Raw genomic sequence first — 20,154 nt, forward strand, 5'->3', positions numbered from 1 at the left:
CAAAAGCAAAAACTAGCCGTTCACACTGGGCCGTCGTTTGATAGCTGAGCTAATAACATGTTATAAATTGTGCGATTTTCGACTTTTTATTGTCATTTCTCGTGTTTTTTAAAATTGAAGAGAAAGAATTGATATAAACAATTGCTGGTTTCGACCTTCTAACTAGTTAAACAATTGGATGGTCGAGCACACCAATTAGAAAAGACTAGAACAATTAAATAAGAGATGCATGTGAGGATAGTCGAGCATACCAAATATGCCTTAAAAGTGTTTGGCGTTCGACTTCTAATTGTTGCTTGTCGTGTTTTTTTTTATTTTTTATTTATGTATTTATTAATTATTATTTTATTTTTTTTGTACAACTGAAGAGAGGCAATTGAAAGAATAATTGCAGCTTTCCAACTAATTAAACGGATTGGACTAGAAATGATTAAAACAAAAATACGCGCGAGAATAGTCGAAAGAAATAGGAACATCCATCGATGGATGTACCTCAAAATATGACAAGTCTCTTTGATTTTCAAGTTGTGAAGGTGATGCATATATCCGATTGAGTAAAATAATTAAAGTTCTCTTGCCACGTCAGCAATGAAAAGTTTTTATCGTGTACGGTGAGAACAGGAAATCATGACTGTAAGAGGAAAATGTTACTTGGATGCATAAATAGTGAAATTTAGAATGTTTTGTCATTACTCGTCTTGCCTCAACCATTGTACTCCAGTCGATCACTCTACTTTTAGAAATCCAAAATAAACGTTTCATTTATATCCAAAAGCAAAAATACAACACAATGCGTACAAACCCACAAATCTAAGAGCTTTCGTTGAAATCATGAGCCAGGAAAATCATATCCACAGTATGATCCTTTCTATGGTACATTGAACAATATTTTTCCTCCTAACAGAATATAACACAACAAAGAACGTTTTCTCGAGTCAAGTAGATATGCAAAGAGATGTTGAATCCATACCTGAGTTTAAACGAAAGATAAAATAAGTCAGTTTATAGAAATAACAGCATCCGTGTTCAGTGATCACGACTGACTTAATAATATGAAAGATGTCTAGAACCAAAAGAAGGAACATAAATGAGAAGTTTGAAATTTGTATCCCAAAGTTCGTAGCTTTTTTATTTGGTTTCTGCAGAGTTGAGTCGAATGAAGCAATCCCTAAATGTTCCATAGTTCTTTACTTTATAACAAGAAATTTAAGTGCTCGTGTAATTTACGTCTCATTTTTCACCTTGTCCTTCCTTACTTTCCCAACAGTTTTTAAGTAATTCAAAACCCCACCAAAACTAACATGAAAAAACTTGCAAATACAGCCTTCTCAATATCCAGGCATGTACAAGGAAAAATATATGATTCTTGCCTTCTAAACAAAAGCATAAAACACAATTAACGAGACCACTGTCCATAACTAGGAATGATTCCAGACAGACACTTCAACCCTTATTTCCAGTTATCAAACATTATCCAATAACACACCTATACAAAACCTCTTCTACGTCACTTCGAGAAAATTCAGGACATGCAAATCAAGTTACATTCATAGCATCATGGTTTCATCATAAATATTTGAAAATGATAATGAAAACAATAACTAGGGAAGAAAATACAAACCTTTTAGCAGAAAGCAATAGCAGATGATACTTGAGCTTTAATTGCTAATCTCTAGATTGTGCTCCAGTCTCGTCGATTTCCTTGTTCGATTTTTATTAGTACCCTGTAATTTGCAACAGCATACCAGGACTGTTTACTGAAATTGATGGAATTCACATCAGAGAAGAAACTCAAAATAATGTGGTAATATTTCTGGAAAGGCAAATTAGAAGCTAAGAATCAAATAGCAAAATTTGACTTGAGCATGCTTCTTGTTGCTTAAAAGTTACTTTTTCTGGAAGGTAAGCTAAAGCCCACTTTTCAAAATAGTAAATTTTGTTAGTAAAAGAAGCAATTATGAAAATCATGTTAGGTTGTGCTTGCTTGGTAGTGCTTTTAAGTGCTTGTAACCCACGGAATGTGTGTGATAATAAGTGGTAGTAAGTTGTGGGTCCCATGAAATATGTGGATAAAAGTATGTTTGACCAATTCAAATTTTAAACTTTGCCAAACATGCACTAAATAATTCATTAAAACTTAGGATTCTATCTTAAAAGATCAACCTTATTAAGAGGAGTAACCCAAGCACTTATTGGTCTATGTTTTCATCCTTATTCGATGTGAAATTTTTAGGGTTTAAGGATTTTATCTCTCAACATAACTAACTAAAAGTAACTAGAACTTACATTTAAGCACTTCCCAAGTGAGTTCATGTTAACTTCGTCCCCAACTCCACATCCATAATACAGCCTCCAGTTCACGTGCAAGGCACAAAAAGTTTATAGCACCCCTGTCACAATTTGCTGAGTGTGTGACTACAAAATCAAAGTAAGGAAGCAAACAGAAAATGTTAGTCACACAACATAATATTCATTGAGATGTCATTCAAACAAATATATCTCATATTTTCTGCGCATTTTCTTCTTCTTCTTAAAGAAAAAATCCTATTAAAGCATAGTTTAGAGTACAAGAACTTCTCCATTCTAAGAAGATGACATTTGATATCATACTTCATCAATTTAAAATGCCCCATTGTTGTTGTGTATCAGCGTACAAGAACTTCCATTTTACGAAGACGACATTTGATATCATACTTCATCAATTTAGAGTGCCACATTGTTGTATGTGAAACAAGTTAGCACATGGTCATCAAAAATTTTCATTTATTGGAAAAAATTAATAAATTCAGATCAATAGAGAATTTGGTGTGCCATAAAAAAAAAATGACTAACTACTACATTCGTCCACACTTCAAAAAATTTGAAAATGAATATAACAGGTGATTCTCTATAACTATGATCATGAAGAATTTGGTATACCAAAGACAGATCAAGTTACAGAAAAAGAGTAACCAATGCAGCATAGTAGGTATACATAGAATATAGATATGAAGAAAGGAGAGAGAAGCACACAGAGAGAAAGTGGGAAAAAGCAGATTTCAATGTATTCAATATTTCAATAAGCAATAGTATGTCTAATACAAAATCCCCAGTTTTTAAGCTTAAAACTCCTAATGAAGAAGGGAAATTCCTAATTTAACCTAATGATTATGGAAGGGAAACGAAACAAAATATTCGAAAATCAATCAAAATATAGATCTTATTCTTTTGCCTAAAATCAAGTCTAATTATGGCAAGTCTTTCCAAATATCCATTAGAATCTCCATCAGTAACACTGTTAAATTAGTAAAGGACTCAGGTACATCCTCATAACAATAGTAGAGAACTACTAAAAGCAATACCTTCCAAGCTTCTGGTCTATAGAACAGAGTCAAATAATTCAAAAAACATAGATTTCAATCGACACGATACAAGAATACAGAAAAAGAAAATTGCCACCTGAAATGATTCAAAGAACAATGAAATTAATCCTGGATACTCCATATTTTGTCAATGACTTGTCAACAAACCATGTGCCAAGTATCAGATGCAAAATGTACCAGCAGCTAGTTTCCAAAAACACAAATATTGCCAGATGTTGAACCATTATGTATAAAAGCTTAAGCTATAAAAGAGAAGCCACACATGTTCTATTAAATCTCATCTTCAGCATGGATCAAACTTGCAGATCAGATTCATTTTTTTATCAAATGTCTAAATCATTCACAATTTTCCTTTAAAAATTGGCAATGAGACTCGAACTCAGGTCTTTTGCTTAGTTACAATGTTATGTTGAACCATCTCGATTAAAAGCTAAGCATTTAAAGAGAGGCTATATGTATTCATTTAAATCATTATCTTCAGCACCAAATATGGCAATAATGACTCACCAAAAACATGAAGATATTCGAAGAAGAATAGGAGCAACAAATTAATTCTTCGCTTTTTCGGTTGCTCTAAATTGAAATGAATCATTTCGTTTCAGCTAGATTCACGAAAACGTTTAAGCGCCTAGAGTATAGCACAATCTCTTGTATAAAGGTAAGTATGAACTACGAATTCTAATCTATTTTCTCTCCCACAAAAATTGTTTTTGGGGACAACTAGGATTAGTCGGGAAGAGTTCTACTGACTACAGATTACAGAAGGGTAGTTTATCAAACCATTCTTCAAATGGTCATGCATCAACAATGTAAACATGGCTTCTTCCCATGGTCAGCTTCCAGCAAGGTCTTCTCCTGTTGGTACCAATTCATCAAGAGGTCTTCCTTCCTCACTGAAGTTAACAACTGCTGTTTTCTACTCTGAAATAGTATTTAAAGTCCTGCTTTTGCATCACTTGCCTGTATCTGGTTAGAATCAGGAATTGGATGATTGCTTCTCATGATCATCATCAATCAAGAACGCCTCATTAGATTCTTCATTTGGCAGAAATTTCTAATCAGTAAATCTTTTCTCCAAGAAGGATAGACCAGTAGATTCTTTCCCAGTGCATTCACGCCCCACATTAATTTCTGGAAAAAGCACAGCTTGGCTGCTTCCAGTAGCAAACATGGGGGCAAACTGGAGGGTTCTTATAAAGACACTTATGGCACTTAAATCCAATGAGCTTTTCAACTTTTTCAGCTTTGAGATTAAAAGCATCTCCATGAAACCAATCTGCAAATTGTGAAAATTTGTAATTTAATAGTAAACTAATTATATCGACAAATTTGGGTGCCTTCCCTGAGCTGGTTGTGCCAAACGTCAGTCATACATACGTAACTATATAAAATTGTAACTGTCATCTATCATGAATATTAAGAGTTATTCTTATACAGGCAAGGACTCTAAAACGATTTTTCTCAGCCAGCAGTTAATTCAAGATAGAGATAATAATCTTTCACAGCATACATGTGTTTATTTAGTGCAAGTAAGATAAATCACGTGTAAAGATTGTTACCTCCACATATCTCACAAGAAACATAATTCAGCTCAGATTTGAATTCTAATTCACCACAGAGGCTGCATTTCGGCATACATGCAATGGAAGTCGACTCCCCATTAAGGACAAGCAAATTACTTCTAAAATGCATCACCCTTTCATCATTTAACCTTCTTGACAACCGAAGACCATTCAACCAGTAACTATAATTGACCAGTGTTCTCTTCTTCTGCAAACTACTATTTTTTGGTTTCTTCAGTTTGTCCGGCTTCTTCGGTTTGTCTTTTTTTGATTTAGCTTGTTTCCCTTTCTTCCGTCTTTTGATCTTTGTATCCAGCACGGATGTCTTTACGACAGGTTTAGCATGCCTGGCAGAACGGCGCAGGGGTACAAGAAGTTGAACCATTTTATTTTTTTGGGATTGCACTCGTTGCCTGTCTTTGCCCAGCTTTTTCCCTTTTCTGGAGCCCAACGGCTTCATTAATTTTGATGCTTTCTTACTTTTTGGTGGCTTGGACTCCCCCGTCTTAGTATCCATTTCCATGGACTTCCCATCGAGACATTTATGGCATGTATATGTACACTGAGCGACGATGGACCCAGCAGACTTCCTTGCATGTCTTTTATGGAAAAAGCCTGAAAATCCATAAAAATATAAATAAGTTGATATTTTAAGTGTTTTTTAGAAGTAATTCATAAATCATGGGAAGTCACGTGAATCAAGCATGTAGTATATCCACTATTTCAAATTAAAAACTAGTTCAATCCACAAAGATACAAATTTATATTTGTAACCCCAAGATATCTCCTTATTTTACTGTTTCCTGACATCACTGCCAGCACCATCCAACTGCTACTGGCACCTTTCTGTTGGCCCAAGCATCAACTACCATCAATTTCAGACCCACTTTAAAAATTACTAACAAACTTTAAGGCACAATCAAGCACCACCAGACCTTCAATAGCAAAGCCAAGCCAACCCCCGAATCCAGATCATCGCTAACGTAAAAAAGAAAACTACTAGAAAAACAGTTCAATATTTAAGGGAAAATATTTTAGAAAATGATACACGCTTAATACAATTGACAGTAGAGGTATATTTATTAACAATATTCTATAACTATTCCTGCATGCAGGTAGGAAAAATTTCAGTTCCAAAATGAACATAAAGCAATAATTCCAGTGAGCCTTGATAAACCAATAAGACTGTCCAAACTAATCATCATTCAGGGTCTAAAGAAAATGAACAGTTGATATAATCTCTAATTCATGGCAAAGCATAAAACGTCAAAAAAATCATCATTCAGTGGTCTAAAGAAAATGAACAGTTGTGATAATCTCTATTTCATGGCAAAGCATAAAGGTCTCAAGTTTAATGTGATTAACAAGTGTGCCCGAGTTAAAAAAAAAAAAAAAAAAGAATGCCAACACTAAACAACTCAATCGTGTAAGTATTGGATGATTACAGTTATGTACATCAACTCCTACAGAAACACTGCAGGCAGGATAGAAGGAGAAAGTTATTTGGTATCTGATAATGAAGAAAGTCCAGAAATTTCATTACACAACTCCAAATCAATATGTTGATTTAATTTAACACAATTAGTTTTGCCTAACAATTTTGAAAAGTCAGGTTTGCAAACAGGAATATATGGGTTTAAATTGGTCCAAGTAAAATAAAATTTCAACATTTGTTGTGATTGCACCAAGCATGAAAAGAAAAAGATGAAACAGTAAGATGGTAGACTAATAAAAGAAATTTGAACCATTTTTAAACAATCAAAATACTTTGAATTCCTTTCTCATGCATGCTGAATTAAACAATGACGAAGACAGACTGGCAAATGCAACAATTGATTTGTCTTTGCAATATAGGGATAATTGAAGAAACACATAAACCAGAAACTCTTCCACAAAGAGAAGTTTACCTTTGCAGTACTGGCAACTCACTGCTTCCCTGCAAATGGACAAGAGAAAACTGATCACTGAGACTGCAAATTCAGAGGCCAAAAAGTGATTCACAAGCAAACATAAACAGTTTAAGCCACAACGTTCTCTAATACTATTCAAATTAATGAATCATGGATATACATACTACTTTTAAACCAATACGCATATAATTTGTAACATAAAAGGAAAAACTTGTCCATGCACAAATAACCTCACACCAATATCAAATCATGTATCTATCATAAAGAAAGCCAATGTGGGTACACCAACACACATGTCCAACAGAGAAAAATAAAAAAAATAAAAATTAACTAACCATCTAGATTATCTAACCTCACAAAAGAAAATATCAAAAGGAATGACTTAAACCTTATGTTGTAAAACTACAACTATAAAGCAAGACTGCATATTCAAAAGTAACTGCATATTATGTTTGGTTATCTTTTGATTTTACTTCGAATCTAAGAACTATTAGAAGGGTCTTGTTTGTCTAAGAACAACTTGTTATCTACTGCCACTCATTTTCCCTTTCTTTGATAAAAATATGGTCCTGTTTTTTCTAAAAGAAATTCCAATATTAACAATTAATAATCATATCATACCTGATGAGAACATCTTTGTTACAGTGTCCACACTGATAATTTTCCAATCTCTCTGCTCTTGAGAAAAGGTATGAAAATCCCTTTTCCTTGAAGGTTTTATTCGTTACCACACTGCTCTCACGAAGTTTTCCAGAGCATGTCTTATTTGATTTGCGAGCAATTCTTTTCTCTTCAAACGTTTTCAGGAGATGCAATGGAACATGAGACTCTTCCAGCCAATATTTCTTCCTTTCACTAGAGGAATCTTCAAGCATGGATCCATGTATCACAACAATATCAGGGATAAATCTTCTCTTGCCAAAATCAAGAAGATACCTAACCACTGATCCCTCAGAGCACTTTCTACGTATAATAACTTTTTTGAATAATTTGGCTGACTTTTTGGACTCCTTGTCCATCTTTGATAGAAGGTTTGGGTTCCCAATGTCATCCCATCTGATATTTGCATCAAGCTCTCTGACCTGGGCACATGAAAAATGTCAACGACAGATAACTTAGGCCCCGTTTGGTACTCATTTTTTTCAAAATGCATTTTTCTCTCTTCTTTTCAACCACACATTCTTTATTAAAATAATATTACACGTAAATCAAAAAAATTTCCTTATTTTTCAACCACACATTTCCCATCAATTTACTATTCTAAAATGCATTTTTACAAGAAAATGGATATCAAACACCCCCTTAGTTAAGTTGCAACATATTGCTTTGTTCTCATCTCTTTCCCCTGTTGGATGGGGTAAAATGTAGAGCCAATAGCTGTTCAGAGAATGTTTTCATCGTACAGACCAGGAATCTAAACGAATTTAATTATCATAAATGTGATATTCTTTGACAGCTAGACCAAATTCCCATAGACCATCACTTGGTGAATAAAATATAATAAAAGAAAAGGCAGGCCCTTTAGAGAGTTTGGCGCCAGCAATCATTTTACATCTAGTTGGCCTTTAGGCCAAGGTGAATGGAAAGCAAATATTGGAATGAAGGTGGGAGGCATATTGAATCATAAGAGAGACATGCCTGGAAAGCAAGCTGTTCCACGCTTATTGATGTCTCAACAGAAGCTCGCCAGGCAACACATTTACTCCTTTTTGCGTATTCTCCACTCTCAGGGTAAAGGATGCCTGGTATCTTCTTGCATCCACCTGCAACAGTTTAAACTTCAAACATATTCAGAAAAGTGTGTTTTCCACAAGGATCTAAGTTTAAACAGAAGAATAGATACTCCAGACCTTGTCGGGCAGCTTTGGAAGCTAAAGAGCGAGGCAGAACCTTCCAATTGAACAGCTGACGTGAAATTCTCCCACCTCTCCACCAAAATAAGATCAATCCATTTGCAGAACTTGAAGATGAAGTTGTATCCAGCTCCAAAAACCTAGCTCTCTTCCTGCCAATTCCATGTTTCATAGACGCTCGTACAGAATTTCTCACAACATGAGAAGCAGAACCCATCGTAGGAACAGAATCCACGTACTTCAGCCAATCTGCTGAAAGTGCTCGAAGATGCAAGTTTGACTCTAGCTGGTGTTGAAAGTTGCAAATAATCAGATAACTAGTATGAAGTGCAATAGGGAAAACACGAATAAAAATGTTTCAAAGCCGAAAAGAGGGAAATGAAAAGATAAGACAAAGATTCATCTTATATCCATGTTTTATTCTGTTCCGGAATATGCGTTTTTTGTCATTTAAACTTAATGTACTTTTGTAGTCTAGAAATATAAGATGGTAAAATTTCTACATTCTAAGGCCATCAACAATGTTTTCTGGAGCTGAGAAATAGATTAGCATATTTCATTATCTATCTTCCTGGAATTATGATGTGTGCATGTATGTATACTTTTGAAAACATTGTTACACCCTTGAGCCTCAAAATGCCAAAGGAAAATTTCAGATTATCGAAATTTACTAGACTTGAGTGGCTGGCATACCCCATTAGGTATTTTTAATAAGGAAGCTTTTCGTTTACTAATTTTTTTTCTAAATTTATCACCTGTTGCCAATGTATATATAATCAAATTCACTGTTTCCAAATTAAAACTTCAGACAATATCCAACTGCAACAGATCATTTTACTTCTACTGTGAAAATCAGTTAAAATGAACAGCCTATGGCTATTGTTCTCATCAAAAGAAACTCAAGCCCAGATCCTGCACAATATGTTGTGGTTTGCTTTATTGGACCATATCATCATCCCATTCTTGATAATAAATAGTTCTGCAAGTTGTCAAAGCAAACCAAGATTTATTCTCTGTGATAATTCACAAGGCTGGGCGTTGTTAACAAGGTCAAAAAATACTTGTTCAGACACAGCCAGATGATGAGCTCTCACGTGAACGAAAGATACTTTCTGACAATCATTTTAAAAAGGACAAACTATTTCTTTAAGAAGACAATAATCTTTGGAGTTTAACACCTCAGCATCAGTAAAAATTTAAATATATATCCACAAGTATATAAACTTAGAGATCCAATAAGGAAATATTCTTACCTTGAGTAGAAAACTTTTCAATGAAGCAATGTCAGACACTCCAAGAACGCTTTTACGCCAAAGCTCGGAATATTGAGGATCTAACCATGGGCCCAACAGAAGCCCTTGTAGACGATCTTCAGTGCAAATAATTTGGCACATGACATCAATAAGATGGCTTTTCATGTTCTTTCTAGACCGAAAACCCAAAACCTCACTAGTAAAATTTTCAACAGCAGGACCATTTTCATTCACAATGAATAAGCAGTCCCTTTCCTCTTCAGGACCTTGGCAAGTGAAGCACCACCCACATTTTTCTTTCCTACTCTTTGCAATTAAATTTTGAATATTCGGCCAGCATAAATAAGCAGATTTACTTGATATAACCTTCAACTGCCCGGTAATAACCTCTTCTTCTGATCTTATGATTTTTTCAGATGTCTTTTCTGATGATTTACGCATTAACGCTTCAACAACTGATGATGTTGTCCAAGCAAATTCATAGAAGTTAACATAAGTTGCCGCACAACACCCTTGAGGCATAATTCCACAAGGATCTATGATGGATGGGGCATGGCCATGATTTGCAGAGATGAGATTCGTTCTTTGTTCAATTTCTAAGATAGTAGATGTTAAATAATGATTTCCAGAGTTCACAAACTTCGATGGAATTTCAGAATTATATGATGATATACCAGTGCCTCTTTCTGAACAATCCTGCCCACTTTCCTTAATGTTATCAGTGTTAGTCACTGATTGGAAGACTTCGGCTGATCCTTCAGAACTTGCCAATCGATTTTCCATCTTTGCACCATGGTTATCAGTCCCCAACATCATATTGACACACTCCGGAACCCCAGGTTCTATGTTACTAGGGTAAGTAGAGACGATGGATTTTTCTTCCGACTTTCTTTCAGCAACATCCTTGATATGTGCTTCTGAAGGTGTAGGATGCATATGAGGCAGCAGCCCTTTTATAGGAAAAAGAGAGTGTATAGAGGAGTGAGCATCCAAATCAGTTTTTGACCCATCATCTCCATGAGTGACATTCCAATGCTTACTAACAGCAGTTATTATTGTGCCATATACAAATGGGGATGACTCTAGTGAATCTATAATGGTGGGTAAATCATTTTTATGGTAGTACCAAAACGAATATTCATCATTGCATAACTCTGACCTGCTAGTATGGTCATGCAGAAGTCAGCATACATTTAAAGCAACACGCACGTACAAAGCCAAAACGATCAAAACACCATAAATTATACGACTAAAAGAGAAACACAAAGTAATGAGGAATTGCATGGTTAATTAATAACAGGTTAATCATCAAAACAGAATCACAAGGCCAATAATAACAAGAGATTTGAACTTCATGGAAAACATGGACGAGGTAAGTTCATTATTGTAAGATAATTGCAGCGCCTACTGGAAAGAGGATATAAAGAAAGCATAATATAACTTTCTCAGCAAAATTTGGAAGTGCAGTGATCGATTGAGTAAAATAATGTAATGATCGTGACTGACATAAACACCGGTTTTTGTGGTTTCTAGAATTAGAACTTCTAATGCACGTAGATCAAATCTAGGGAAATATATCACATTTAAGAACAATCTAGCTCTCAGTTTAAAAGTTGCAGCAGCTCAAAACTAAATGAACAACAATGTTAATGGATAAAAGATCAATAAATGAATCAAGTTACATTACGCACTCTTTCAAAGTACTAAACTAAGCGGTTAGTGTTTAGGTTGACCATGCTAGCTACTAAGAATCCACCAATCAAAAATGGCATTATTTAACCAGCTGATATCATGATATATAAAAAGATTCAATTGGGTACTGAGAAATTTTACCTCAGTGAGGCTGTGGGTAAGCCAACATCAAGACAAACCAATAGAACAATTCAAAAGAATACGAGAATACAAAATTTATGTCCATATCAAACCATATACCATCTTAAAAATCCATAATAAAACAGATTTAACAATATTAAGTCTAATTTGCAGATAAACCTAAAATAGACGAATAAAGTAGTAAATAGTATATTCTCAACTTAATAATCACGTACCAAAATTCTAGTGCACTACTAAGAGGAAACAACCTACAAGTCTCTCATATCATCATTGCATGGGACTTTTAAGAGAAATCATCAACATATTTGAACCCCCTTATCATCCTCCTCACACTATTGAAGTTACTTTTTATTGAGTTAATTGTTCCAATGGTCACTGAACTTAGGTCCATGTCTTTGATCAGCCACTGAACTTTAAAATGTAGAGTTTTGGCCACTAAACTTTGAAAAATTTTGTACATTAGTCATTGAACTTTGAAAAATATTGTACATTACTTACTGTAAACTCGATATTTTTCATAATTCATCCATTATGCTAGTGAGTAATGTACGACATATTCCAAAGTTCATTGAGTAATGTACAACATTTTTCAAAGGTCAATGATCAAAACTCGACATTTTAAATTTTAGTGAGCAATCGAAGACATTGACATAAGTTTAGTGAACAATAAAAGACATTGACCTAAGTTCAGTGACCAAAACTCGACATTTTAAATTTCAATAATCAATCAAAGATATGGACCTAAGTTGAGTAACCATTGGAACAATTAACTCCTTTTCATTCTTTGTAAGCATCCACTTGCAATGACATCTTATCCTTCCCTTATGTACAAGGCATATAGACTAGTGAAATAATAGCCCAAATAGCTTAGGCCTATAATGAAAAAACTAGCCTTGAGGAGTAAATCTCAATAATTCGAGGTGTAAGCCTTGACAAATGGCAATCGAGACATAAGCATCGAGGTGTTTAATGCAAGACTCAAACATCCTTTAAAACAATGCATAGGTCCCACATTAGACAGTTTATTTCTTGGTCTGACGGGAATGCCAAGTTAATATACACTCAAATACGTTCTTTTTTTTTTTTTAATTGATACACTTCTGCCCCCATCTAACTGCTCTCCACATGTCAAGGCATTTTGTGAATTGAAAATTAGGTGCTTAAGAGGGGCTATAGTTGATTACGCCTCAAGACATCTCTTTAAATTTTTCTTCCTCTTTTTTGAGTAAAGCTAATGTTATTTAACATTTAAAACGTAAAAATGTACAATTAATGCCCTAGTAGTTAGTAACTCCATAACTAGAATAGATATATTAAATGCCCAATAAAAATTATTTTGCACCAACCAGTGGATGTAGTGCCGATTGGAATTGAGGATAAAATATAAGAGGAACATAAGTCGTTAGTACATGCTTTGCATGAACTTAAAAAGGCTCCCACTATAAGAGTGATGATGTTGGTAGAACAAATCAAAAAAGGGATAAACAACATGGCTGTAGTAGTTACTAAGGATCAAAAAACTTGTCTCCCAATATATCTAACAATGAACCTATTGGCGTAATGGAAAAAGAATCATATAGTCTTAATTAGTTGTTGTAATGATGGCAATGCATAAAAACATAAATTCATATATCGGTATGAACTATAGAATATACCACAGTTAAATACAGAAGTTGTGAAATTGAGTGTTCTATCCCCTCTCTTATTATTAAAGTGGTGCACATGTGCTAACATGTTGTCTTGATTCAATTAAATGATTTTCAAAATTCTAAATTGGTATTCTCTTTTTTACAGAAGAATTTCCAGCAAACATTTCTAACAAGAGGAGAAACTCTTCACTCTGAGAGAATAAAGCTCTGCTTTTAATCACAATTCTTTTCTTTCTAGTCTTAGCTTGTATGGTAAAACATATAAAGAGAGAAGACTCCGAGTAAATTTTTATCTATATTCTTTTGAGATCTAGTTTGCTAGTAGATTAAAAAGCTATAATCAATTTTGTTAAGGTATTGATCATGTATTCAAGTCGTAGCTTGTTAAATCTTCCATCATCTTATCCAAAACAAAATCAAATGGAAACCTAGCGACAAAGAAGCGAACATTTTACTAAAACTCGAATAGGAGCTGGCATCAACACAAAATAGGTTAAATGAGGGGGTGACTCAGCCAAGAAGCGAAGAGTAGTTGGGCGGTTAAAAGCAATAGACCACAAATGTGTTGAAAAGTATAGCGTGTGTTTATGTTCAAGGCATAACGTACCACAAAGACAAAAGGGGAGGTTATTTTCTTTCGTAGTTGTAAACTACAATATTATAAAAGTATAGAGATAATCAGCTGCCTTTCAATTCATGCAAATTATTATTAATAATTAGTTAGACGAGACCAAAATAACATAATGTGATGTGGACGTGTTGGCAACGAAATTTGAATACTCATCTTTCTCTAATAGCTTAAGCTAATATAAAATGGTTCAACATGGTATCAAAGAAGCCAGGAATCTTAAGCTCAAGGCATGCCACTGTCCATATATAGAAGTTGTGCACACAAGTTACAAAATGAATATGGCTTGCATTAGTACGTGTTATGTCCTTTAACAACTTAAACTTTTAGATGAGATAATTTAAAAGGTTGCAAAGGATTGGTCGATATTGGATCTTTTGATATGTGTGGTCATGAATCCTCTCGACGAACTATCCCGCATTCTTCCCAATTACAAGGTTGTTATAACAGTAAAGAAAAAAATAGTAGATATAACAAGTTGCATCAAAATACGAAACAAATAAATAATGAATGGAGAGAAGCGTCAGATCACTAATTCGCTCTTGAAATTGAAGCCCAAATGGCTGAAGGATCAAATAGGTCATGGCTTTCTTGTTGTCCTATTAAGTAAGTAAAATTTTATTAATTTAACTCAATGGCCTATTTTCCTTTTTTCGACTAAATATTAAGACCATTGCACATTCTGCAGGTAAATCGATCAAAGTCAAAGAGGGAGGGAATGTTTGCAATTGTTACAACTCAATTACAAAAGAAGATTGACTATTAAATTCCAAAAAATAGGTACTTCATTACTCTCGTTTCATATGAACGATAATTTAACCTTTCTAGATGATTGCTCGCTATCAACTATTTAATCCTTCTCAGCATCATCTCCTTCTTAATAACCGGACTAAACACTTCATTGCACGAGGTAAGGAAAAGTCTTGTACTGTTGAAATATAGTCCATACAATGGTCTTGTGCATTGGACCAAGTCTCCTTTTGTTACTGGAAAGAATCTCGTTCAATCAGGGAGCAGTTAGAGTAGTAAAATTAGACACGTGTAGATAACTCCATATTTATTGGGAACAAGGCTCAAGTCTGTTTAGCTTAAGTAAAAGTTACTTATTTTGCCAAATGTGCTTTTCGAACTTGCTTGTTTTGTTAACAAAAATTACTAGATTCTACAAAAATAACTTCTAAGCACAGCCAAACGGTTTTTTTATTTTATTATTATTATTATTATTTTTTTTTTTGAACCAACAAAACTACGGTTCGGGATAGGAGGCTTGCACCACTATAGTTTGAATTAGAACATGCCAAAGGAGTCATGATCACTGCAGCCAGTAAAGAAATAAACATATAATAAGCAATAGCTCAATCCCCTTCCAAGTGCATTGTAGCCATCACAATAGGCAAAAATAAATATGCATGCCCTCCATTTAATGCCCACCCTAATAAGCCAACTTATGATTACCAAATTGAAACTATCATCATGATATTGGATACTGTGAGCATCCAACACCAACATCAGGTTGATAATGTATCACCAAACGCAATCCAAAAGAAATCGATGTTTCTTTCTTCCACAACTAGCAATGGACAGAAACCTTTTCCAACAAATTCAAATGCAATAGCACTAAATCAACCTATGATGCTCGAACTTGGGTACAGGTACATATATAAGTGTCGAACCTTCTATTTTCTAAAATGTAAGATACGAAGACTTGACTAAAAAAGGTCCAAATTTCGGACACGGATATGTGGTTACGTCTTTGAAACTTCAAAAGGACTAAAATAAAGTAAACTTTTGTATAATATTTGAATGTATTTAGAAGTTATTTTTTTAAAAGTAGAGCTCTTTTTTATTTGATTGGCGAGAATTGGAAAAGAGGCACCCGCTAGTCTTAAGGAATAAATTGGAGAAGACTGCCTCTTTTTTCTTAACCCAATTAGTTGGGCTATTGGAGAAATGGGCCAAGAAATAGGAAGCCCATGAAACTCTTAAAGTTAGTGCTTCCACCTATAAACACTCTTTTTTCTTAAGCTAGTTAGGTAGGCTGTTCTAGAAATTGTCCGTTTGCCTTTTAACTCTACGTTACCCTACATCCATTCCCACCGCTGTCTCATTTTCATAATCGTCCCCTATCTCCGCCCTCTACGCGACAACCATTTTACTTCGTTCTCACTTCCTGAATACTCACATGTAAACCTCCAAATTTTTCTACTGCTGTTGATGACGATGAATCATGGCCGTGAATTTCATTGGATGTTTACTACATTAGTGTTGCTGCTTTCTCCACCATGCCGTGTCCGATTGTAAAATAGTGTGTCCACCCCATATCTCATACCCATACCTGTGTCGTGTCGAGTCGACACGGGTACTCCGGCAGGACTGAAGAGTCCGAGCATCACAAAAATCAAGTTTACTTTAATAGAGTAGGTAAGTTGGTAGCAACGCTCTTGTTCACCTCCGATATTCACAATTTTGTGTGTGTGTATGTATATTTCACATCGATTTTAACGAATGCTAATGTGGCGAAGAAGGTTATTTATGAAGCGACGTCTCAATTTCCAATCATGGCCGTGAATTTCGTCGGATGTTTTCTCCATTAGTGCTGTCGCTTTCTCCACCATGGCGTGTACGGTTGCAAAGTACCATGTCCGCCCCATGTCTCATACTCGTACCCATGTCGAGTCGTGTCGATACGGGTACTCCGACCGGACTGAAGAGTCCGAGCATCATAGAAATCAAGTATACATGCACATTAGCCGAAAAATCGTAATGTGCAATAGGCAGAAAGGATAGAGGCTGAACTTTGATTCAGCATCGTCGAAGCATTAAGAAAAGCTAGAGCTTATAAAAAAAAGTATGCCCTTTTATGGTTCTCATTAAAATTTTAATACATTTTTCTCTCTCTTATTTTCAATCACATTTTTTATTAAATAATATTACAAGTAAATCAAAAACTTTTCCTTCTCTTTTTAACCACACATTTTCCCAAAATTTACTTTTCTAAAATACATTTTCCCCAAATTTCTTATTATAGTGGTTGTCAAACAGGGGCTATGCTTAGACTGTTTAGAAATGGATCTCGAAATATCAGTCATTAAGTCAATGTATTTTGTAATATATACCTTCTATATTTTCACTACCATGCAAGACGCAGCAACTTTATGATTATTAAAACATCACAAAACTCAGACATTTATAAGATCTGTCTACCAACTTATGAATTATTCTGTTTATGGACCTAAATGATAGATTAACCATTCACAAAAATTAAATTCACGTAATTTTCTTGGTTTTTATAAAGAAAGGGACTTACACCAACAGATAACCACAGCTGCTATAATATTGTCGGTGGTAAGGATCCATTCCCAACAGTTCTGCTCCTCGAATAGACTTCTCCATTTTCATCCAAGGCTTATCCTTGTTAATTGCACATTCAGGGCAATACCAATCCCCCTCTGGCAACAGGCTGCTGACAACTCCTACGCACCTGGAATGAAATGCCGCAGGACAACCGTCACAACATATTAAGTTTCCATCCATCTTACATAGGCGGCATTCATCACTGTTCCAATCTGCAGTTTCTTCAACATCCTCCTCTGTGATGCAAGAACTGCTAGCAACATCCATCATAGCCTTTCTTTTCTTGGAGCTGTCAGACTTCGTAGTCCGAACAAAACCCCCTTGGCGTTCTGTTGCTAGTGTCCTTCTATTTATCTCTAACCTGATGTATTCTACTTCCATCGCATCATCACAAAGGCGCTGCAGTATCTCAATCTTTGTCGACACAGGTATTTTGTAATAGTCGCTCTGAGAAAGCTTCAAGTGACACAGATCAAAGCCAGGTATGTATTCAGAACTGTACAGCAACAGATACTCAACCGCAAACATGGGCCATGTGATCAAGTCCAGCAAATCCCAATTAAGAGACCTAATTAACAAATTGAATAGAAAAGAATAAGAGCCAAGGAAGGGGATGTCAAATGCATAACTTTTGGAATGAAAGTAAACTAAATACCTGAGACAATTAGATGAGGACATGTCACCTTCATTGGAAAGCGACATCAAATGCTTCCGTAACGTTTGCAAAAGGGAAAAATGAATGGAATCAAACAATAATGTAGAATAGTTACATTTCACAGATGCCACAAAATCATCCAGCTCAAAGGGGCTTAGAAACAGCGAAATACTGAAAGACCTCAAGAATGCATAAATAGAAAGAATGTTAAATGCAGGAACTCCATTTAAATCCAAATTCCCGGAAGAAGGTGGCAACTCCACCTTTGGCGGAAGAATGTTTTCCTCAAATATTTCACAACCCAATGCTTTGATCTTTTCCTCCCAAACTGAGCTAATAGCAGGAGAGGACAACTGATCAGCGACTCCATCTAACCCTGCTGTATTAAATATATGATCTTGACCAGAAAATGAATCCCTTTTCACTCTGCGATTGCTCCTTCTCAATCCTGTTTCTGGCGTAGCAGATGGAATATTATCATCAGATAAATCTCTTCTCTTCCTACCTCTTCTCCCTCCTGGCTCACTTCCAGGAACTTGGTAATCATAATCAAGTACTCCACTACCACTTTCCCATGGGGTTTCGTTGTTGTTTTTTGAATTTATAATCACATTCCCACTTTCCCCATCCATGTTTACCATCTCTGGCGTAGCAGAGTTAACATTGTTATCCGAGACCTGTCTCCTCTTCCTACCCCTTCTGCCCCTTGGCGCACTCACTGGAACCTCATTTTCATAATCGGCTATGCCAGCACAGTTTTCCACTGATACTCCTATTTTTTCTAAATTTATATTCGCATTTCCTTTTTCAACCTCCACATTAAATAAAATACCCTTATTTTCCCCACCAATTTCTTCCCCCTCCAGCTTCTCTTCTTCTGCACATAAGTTTTCATTTTTCTCAAACTGTACCAGGAAATAATCCGGATTCTTAATCTCATTCTCTGACAACTCTAAATTCAAGTCAAAACAAACCCTTTTTCCATTGGGACTGAAATTCTCAGAATCTTCATTTACATCCAAATTTAAATCAATTAATTCTTTTCTTTTCCCCAACCTATCATCTGAAACCCTTTCACTTAAAGCCATGCCCTCATCCCTCGATTCCAAATTCACAGCTTCATTCAAATTCACACCTTGCAGCTTAGCCCCACCAACATCACAATTATTACCCAAAGTCCCCTCATAATCATCATTTAAATTATTAAACCCATCATCATTTAAATCCAACCCTTCATTCAAATTCAAACCAACCGCATTTAATTCCATGTCCCCAGAATTACCAGAAACGCCACTCTCTATTACTGAAATACCAATTTTACCTGTATTCATATGGCTCCGCTTCCTCCGCTTGCGAACAAGCCTTCTGGTGGGCTCCTCCGCGGAGGATGGCTGCGCTTCCCGAGCCGACTCCAGTCCCTCTGAAGACACCAATAGAGAACTAATTTCAGTCAAGTCCAATTCCTCGGAATCGCCGTCCTCGTACACGATCTTGAAAAACCTAGTTGAAGCGTCGTACGATTCAACAGAACCGAAGAATGTACCATGCCCTTCAAACTCTTTCTTCACCTTTCTCCCCACATACTCCATTTCCTCTAAAATTCAAACCTTCATAAATAGAAAATCAAAGAAACATTAAAAAATTGAAGAATAAACTGAAGCCGAAAGAATAAAAGCCTTAATTTTAATTGATCGATAGAACCCCTCTGAGCCTCGAATTTGGAGAGAGAATAGAGGGAAATTGTAGGGAGTTTTTGCTCTGTGTTTCCCTGTGTAGACTACAGAAAGTTGGTGACTTGGTGTGCTGATGGTGTTGGAGAGTGGGGACCACGGACAAGTCCAAACAATGTGAATACAGACTCAGCTGCGTTTCTTAACTGACAGTCTGACAGAGTTCAAAACGGATAAAGAAAAATAATTATTTATCAAAAATAGGAACTTAATTACATTTGACCGTATATATGTATACATGTATGTATTTGTATTTGAATACGTTGACCATTCAATGGTAACTTTGACCTAAAGTAGTGATTTATTGAACAATATTAATTGTGATGTAGGATACATACGCGTATTTTGTCAGATTTTTGAAATTT

General features: G+C 35.3%; 1 protein-coding gene across 4 annotated transcripts; it reads right to left on the bottom strand.

The window, feature by feature from the left end:
• Window positions 1-743: 743 nt before the first annotated feature.
• On the bottom strand, window positions 744-19,939 carry LOC111369957 (DDT domain-containing protein PTM). 4 transcript variants are annotated; one of them, XR_002698336.1, is made up of 11 exons: window positions 18,060-19,939; window positions 17,358-17,972; window positions 9,941-11,102; window positions 8,685-8,973; window positions 8,473-8,597; window positions 7,456-7,916; window positions 6,832-6,860; window positions 4,922-5,539; window positions 2,287-2,415; window positions 1,622-1,724; window positions 744-970 (listed from the first exon to the last, which is right to left on the bottom strand). XR_002698336.1 is itself a non-coding variant. In XM_022991691.1 (9 exons), exons 1-9 carry the CDS (start codon window positions 19,646-19,648, stop codon window positions 4,487-4,489), a joined length of 5,037 nt encoding a protein of 1,678 aa, XP_022847459.1. In that variant the 5' UTR covers window positions 19,649-19,937; the 3' UTR covers window positions 3,886-4,486. The 4 variants fall into 4 exon arrangements, 2 of the variants coding, with proteins under 2 accessions (XP_022847459.1, XP_022847458.1); XR_002698335.1 differs by having other exon boundaries at window positions 1,622-1,757; XM_022991691.1 differs by lacking the exons at window positions 744-970; window positions 1,622-1,724; window positions 2,287-2,415 and adding an exon at window positions 3,886-4,638 and having other exon boundaries at window positions 9,941-11,099; window positions 18,060-19,937.
• Window positions 19,940-20,154: the final 215 nt, after the last annotated feature.

This window comes from Olea europaea, chromosome 20, assembly GCF_002742605.1.
Source record: "Olea europaea var. sylvestris chromosome 20, O_europaea_v1, whole genome shotgun sequence".
NCBI classification, from domain to species: Eukaryota; Viridiplantae; Streptophyta; class Magnoliopsida; order Lamiales; family Oleaceae; genus Olea; species Olea europaea.

Excerpts from the sequence above, each read along its gene's own strand:
- LOC111369957 (XM_022991690.1), bottom strand. The coding sequence starts at position 19,648 with ATGGAGTATGTGGGGAGAAAGGTGAAGAAAGAGTTTGAAGGGCATGGT. Across the intron at positions 17,973-18,059 it reads TCCTCATCTAATTGTCTCAG|GTCTCTTAATTGGGATTTGC; the intron begins GTATTTAGTTTA and ends TTTGTTAATTAG. Across the intron at positions 5,540-6,831 it reads GAGTTGCCAGTACTGCAAAG|GCTTTTTCCATAAAAGACAT; the intron begins GTAAACTTCTCT and ends ATGGATTTTCAG.